The 6,000-nt window shown below is 37.0% G+C and overlaps 1 protein-coding gene across 1 annotated transcript; it reads left to right on the forward strand.

The window, feature by feature from the left end:
- Positions 1 to 1,844: 1,844 nt before the first annotated feature.
- LOC127247505 (CRC domain-containing protein TSO1-like) lies at positions 1,845 to 5,641 on the forward strand. The gene is made up of 10 exons (XM_051269365.1): positions 1,845 to 2,301; positions 2,805 to 2,965; positions 3,055 to 3,520; positions 3,607 to 4,082; positions 4,153 to 4,227; positions 4,307 to 4,487; positions 4,565 to 4,660; positions 4,747 to 4,813; positions 4,898 to 5,015; positions 5,099 to 5,641. The coding sequence occupies exons 1-10, from the start codon at positions 2,194 to 2,196 to the stop codon at positions 5,400 to 5,402; spliced, it is 2,052 nt and encodes a 683-aa protein (XP_051125322.1). The 5' UTR covers positions 1,845 to 2,193; the 3' UTR covers positions 5,403 to 5,641.
- The last annotated feature ends 359 nt before the right edge of the window (positions 5,642 to 6,000 follow it).

Raw genomic sequence — 6,000 nt, forward strand, 5'->3', positions numbered from 1 at the left:
TTTTTGCTATAAATAAAAGAATTATTCCCTTCGTCCCATAAGAAGGGTGTTATTTTCCATTTTCGCTCGTTCCAAAATAAGAGTATCATTTTCTAATTTAGTAATTATACCATATATCTAACATAATAAATGTCCTTATAATTTACAATATATTACACAAATGACATTACTTTTATATTACACAATACTAATAAGAGTATTTTCGTCTTTCTTACTACAACCCAATATAATATTAATATTAAAAAATCTACGTGCAAAAAGCAAATGTTACTCTAAGATGGGGGGAGCATTATTATTTTTTTCCGTTGACAAATAAATATATATAATTTTGTTGGACGAAGTATTATTTATCAATAGTAATTCTTTTTAAAAAAGAGGATTCAATCAAATATTCCCTTCATCCCAATACAATAGTCTTGTTTACAATTTTTGTTCGTCCCAAAACAATAGTCTTATTTCCATAAATAATCATATCAACATAAAATTATACATACTTTTTTATTTTTATTGCACAATTACACTAATACACTCACAAAGGCAAAAAAGTCTTTTATCCATATTTTTTTACCAACTATCAGTATAATATCAATATTCCTTAAATCACGTGTCAAACCGAATTAAAACTATATTTATGAGACGGAAGGAATATCAATATTTCTTAAATTTCGTGTCAAACCCAATTAATACTATATTTATGGAAGGGAGGGACTAGTAATTCACTTTTTAAACAATCAAATTTATAAAATTTCCTAAACTCTTGGATATATGCAGACCGTAGATTGAAAACCTAATGCATGCGTGACAACAGCTCAATGACAATTGAATTAATTAAAAATAAATTGAGGAATAAATAATTACAATGATGAGGTCATGATGGAGACTTCGATGTTGACTTATAACCATAGGCATAAATTGAGATAGCTCCACTTATTATTATTATTGTTATTATTTGATATTTATAATATAATTATATATTTGATATATTACTTTAAATAAAAAATTATAATATATTAAATAAAAAAAATACTCCTTCTCTCCCATATTTATCTATTTATTTATGTAAAGTTTTAGAAATATTAATATTATATTGGAATGTAGCAGATATAAAGGTAAAAAAATTAAACCAACTTGATATTTATGTAATATATTATAAATTAAAAGAATATTTGTGTTATTAAATTGATAATACAATTACTTAAAAATAAAAATAAAAATAATAGATAGATTGTTAAGAGTATTTAATTTGATGGTGTTGAATTATTTCATTTTACTTTTTGAGAATAATCCCAAAATCAATTCAAAAAATTTCAATAAATTAGCTTCATCATTAAAATTAAATTAAGTGAAAAAATAACGTGTATTTCACGATAAGTATATTTAAATAATATATATATATATAATATCAAGAAATAATTGATATGGAGAGTAGTAGTAGGGGACCACTTCTCACCGTAGGATTAGGCAAGAAATCGACGGCCATGTGCCGGGTAGGGTCCACCCATTTAAATTCACTTGCGCGCCAAAACGTAAACCGGAGCCTCCTCCGGGCCGACCCGGATCCGGATCCAAATATTAATTACTATTATTATCTTTTTCTTCTGCTTCATAAAATCATTATTAGTTGCCATTAACTGCACAACATAATGGATTACACAATAATTACATATCACTTTTGATCAATCTTTTTTCCAATTCCCAAATTATTTGCAAGCCCTAGAAAATTCAATTGGGGGGTAAAATCAGAAATTTGTGCAAACCCAAAGGACTATTGTGCAAAACCTGCAATTTAAAGAAATTATCAGCGGATTTTCCAACTGTTTTTCTTCATTCTTCCAGGCGATTGTTCTTTTTCATTTTTTTCTCAGTTCCATCTTTAATTTCCCTCCATGGACCATTTTCTTTACCTTGTTTGTGTCTGAAGAAACATTGGGGTGTAGTTTGAGGCTTTAGGGGTGTGGTGGGGACGGGAGTCGTTCTCTTTTGGCAGAAAAAGAATAAAGAAAAGAACCAAAAATCAATAAACAATGATATTTTTTTTCAATTCTTTAATCTTCGTCGCTGCGTTCTATACTGCATTTCCCGCTTCTTCTTGAATCCCAATCTCCCTTATTTGACTCTTTCTGCTTTGGCCTCTCTGGGGTGTGGTGGGGAGCAAACGAAGAAGGATTTGAAGATTAGGTTTAGGAGTAAGAAATGGGGGAAGGAGTTGAGGGTTTTGGGAAGGAAGAAGGAGAAGAAGTCATGGAAACTCCAGAGAGAAGCAGGAACAACCAGATCGCTGCATCTATTGCCAAATTCGAGGTTTTCCTTTGGTTATTTTGGCATAATATGTTTGAATTATTGTTCAATTTCGCTGAATTTGGATTTCTAGGGTTTCTGCATTTTAGGTCTGGATTTGGGGATTTAGGGATTTTGAGAATTTGTGTTCTTCTTTTGGTATTTTCTTTATTAGTCAGTTCTAGAAGGAATTATATCTTCCATTAATCTTTGTAACGTAGTTCTTGGTTAGTAAACAAGGGGAAAATGGATTGGATGAATTTGATGAGTGATACATGTTCTTGAAGGTTTTTCTTTAGTTTGCCTTTAATTGTGAATCTGTGAAATGTTCATATGGAAATTTTAGATTCAATGGCTTCTTAGATCCATTTTTTAGCCAAGAGGAAGTGTTTGTGGATAGACACTATTTTCTATGAAAATTTTGTGTTTATGTCTCGACATTTTTGGCTTCGACCAGCATTTTCTTTTCCTTTATTGATTTTCTTCAAAATACAAGTTTTCGAGATTATTATTGTCTCTTGTTGCAGGAATCCCCTGTTTTTAACTTTCTCAACAACCTCTCACCAATCAAGCCGGTGAAATCGATCCACATTACACAAACAATAAACCCTCTTAGTTTCGCATCCCTCCCGTCTGTTTTTGCGTCGCCCCATCATGTTTCGCTCAAAGAATCTCGATTTTATCAAAGGTAATTAATGCATTGACTTGTTGCTAACCGGTCGCTTTGTTCGTCTAAATTACTACTGGCGTGAGCATTAATTGCATATTCTTTTGCAGGCATCGTCTGTTGGATCCATCGAAACCCGAGTTTTCTTGCGGTGAAGAGGGCGGCGGCGTTGATACGAACAAGGAAAATGCTGAAGGTACTAAGAAATCGGGTGAACATCAGGTTGATAAGAACGCGGACGCGATAAATCTGGTTGATCAAAATAAAGAAACAGCAAGTGAATGGGAGGATTTGCTTTCGAATGCCTCCGATCTCATCGTTTTCGAATCGCCGGGTGACGTCAATTCTTACGAGAAATCAGTCGATCCCGGAGAGAGTTTCTACGCGAGTATGAATAACGACATGGAGAATATGCACACGCTGCTCGATTCGGGCGAACAGCTTGGAGAAAGATGCGAACTTGAAGATGGGTCAACTCATCCCGAAGAAGGAATCGAGACGACACAAATTGCCGATGCCTGTGACCTAATTGCAAATCCGTTGCTGATCGATCATGGCGAAGAGAACGATCACGAGGTCCGTAAATTTTAGATCTTCGACTTGATTTGTTCGGTAGTTTTGATTGCAATGTACAATAGATTAAAATTTTCGGTATTTTGCAGCATCTTTCGGGAATCTGCCGTGGGATGAGAAGACGGTGTCTGGTTTTCGAGATGTCGGGAGGCCAAAAACGGCATTTCGACGAGCATTTTGGATCCGGGTCGTCGAATTTACTCCGATCTGACGGAAGTACATCCTCCGTCGACGAGCAGCAGCATCTTTCGATAAGGGCGGGAAACGATTCGTCACGTCGTATATTACCTGGCATCGGGTTGCATTTGAATGCTCTCGCGACGACTCCGAAGGACTACAGAATCGTTAACAACGATTCCTCCGCCGCTTCCGGAAGGCTGTTGATCGGACATGGCTTGTCCGTTAATTTCCATCCTTCGGTCGCTGTTCAGGAACCGATAAACAACGTTGTTGTACCCGTCGCCGCATCAGACGTGGAAATCGATTGTCCTGAAAATGCTATTGTGCCATTCGATTCGAACGATCCGAACGAAGATATAAACCAAACTAGCCCGAAGAAGAAAAGGTATGCTTACAAGATCGTCGTACGAAGATCTCGAATTTGTTCGACTTACGGTTTGGTTGCGTTTTTTCAGCCGCAGGACGGACTCGTCGGGGGACGGTGAGGCCTGCAAACGTTGCAACTGCAAGAAATCGAAATGCTTAAAACTGTAAGGCTCGTTTTCGAGTTCGAAAATTCGATCGTTGTTTTCTGTCGTGATTCGATTGTAAATTTGTTGAGAGTTTCAGTTATTGTGAATGCTTCGCTGCCGGGGTTTATTGCGTCGAGCCGTGCGCGTGTATCGATTGCTTCAACAAACCCATCCATGAAGATACGGTTCTTGCAACGCGCAAACAGATCGAGACGAGGAATCCTCTTGCTTTCGCGCCGAAAGTGATTAGGACATCCGAGGTTGTTGCCGAAACCAAGGTTAGAAGATTACCCTCGACTCGTTTTATTCATTTACGGCGTCGCGCATTAAATTAACGTGTTCTGTGTAATCGTAGGATGATCCTAACAAGACGCCGGCATCAGCTCGACATAAACGAGGATGCAACTGCAAGAAGTCGGGTTGTCTGAAGAAATACTGCGAATGCTACCAGGTTTGTTTCGTTTCGTTTCCCTCGAATCCTCGTACGATCTTGTCTTTACTTCGGTTGTCTGAGGCGAAACTTCGATCTCTTCAAAGGGTGGTGTCGGATGCTCGGATAAATGCAGATGCGACGGGTGTAAGAACACGTTTGGGCGTAAAGAAGGTAAGTTTGCGTTTGCGTTTTAATCGATTCGATCGTATCCTCTAAAACTCGAGAAACCGAATTTGCGATTTCTTCGATTATCAGACATGGAAGGCGAGGCTGAGGAAGACGAGCCGGAGACGAACGAGAATTCGATGGCCGACAACGACGTCGATCAAAACCTCGATTCCGCACCCATTGCGACGCCTCAACAACCTGGAAGGTACGCGATGATATATACGATACATTCCCATCAACGTCGCTCGATTTCGGGTACTTACAATTTCGTCATCATTTATTCACCAGGCAATGTGTTCATCTCTCTTCAAACAAAAAGCCGGTAAGATCTTTCCCGTCGAGCGTCGGGTCCTCCCGCCAAGTCAAATCGGGATACTTTCGACTTCCGGAAAAGTTCGATTCTAAATCGGGAAATAACAAAGGGGACGAGATGCCGGAGATTCTCCAAGGACGGTCGCCTCCGATCGGAGGCGTAAAGTTATCGTCGCCTAATCGGAAGAGAGTTTCGCCTCCGCATGCGTCGGGAATGTCAGGCCGGAAGCTCATTCTCCATTCAATACCGTCGTTCCCCTCGCTCAGCCCGAATCTGTGACTCGATCGGCGGGCCCGCGGGCCGACGACGCAGATCGTCAGAGTCGGAAACAGAGCTCCGAAAGAATCTGTTTTAATTGATGAATGAATGTCCGTTTGTAGGTAGTTTCGTGTAACATATTATATGTTTGTTTTTGTCTTAGTTTCGTTAGTAATAAAACTCAGATTCTATGGTGTCTGTAATTGTTACTTGTATGTAGTGAATTTCTTGCATTTTATTGTAGTAAAATTTCAAATGCTTTTTGAGTTTGGATTTGATATTTTTATGAAATGAAATAAATAGTTAATATAGTATTTTTTGAAAACAATATTTTGGATGGCCCAACTATTTCCTTTAAGTCTTCCTATTTGGATTCAGGTTTTAATCCAAACTGAAAATATAAGCATATTCTTGTTCAATATTTTTTTTTATATTTTCAAATATTCTACAATATTTTCAAAATAGAAAATAATTAATTATATCTAATATCTACTCCACATTTTATCCCCTCACATCATCCAAATAAAAAAATAAAATATATATTTCTCTCTCCATCATATCACATAATTATAAATTATTATAATTTTTTAAATATTTTAAAAAAAATAATAGTATTTGA

Source organism: Andrographis paniculata, unplaced genomic scaffold (assembly GCF_009805555.1).
Source record: "Andrographis paniculata isolate CXL003 unplaced genomic scaffold, ASM980555v1 Contig11END, whole genome shotgun sequence".
NCBI classification, from domain to species: Eukaryota; Viridiplantae; Streptophyta; class Magnoliopsida; order Lamiales; family Acanthaceae; genus Andrographis; species Andrographis paniculata.

Bases quoted from the DNA above. Each gene is read 5' to 3' on its own strand.
- LOC127247505 (XM_051269365.1), top strand. From the start codon at position 2,194: ATGGGGGAAGGAGTTGAGGGTTTTGGGAAGGAAGAAGGAGAAGAAGTC. The intron at 4,228-4,306 runs GTAAGGCTCGTT...TGAGAGTTTCAG, and splicing joins AAATCGAAATGCTTAAAACT to TTATTGTGAATGCTTCGCTG. The intron at 4,661-4,746 runs GTTTGTTTCGTT...ATCTCTTCAAAG, and splicing joins AATACTGCGAATGCTACCAG to GGTGGTGTCGGATGCTCGGA.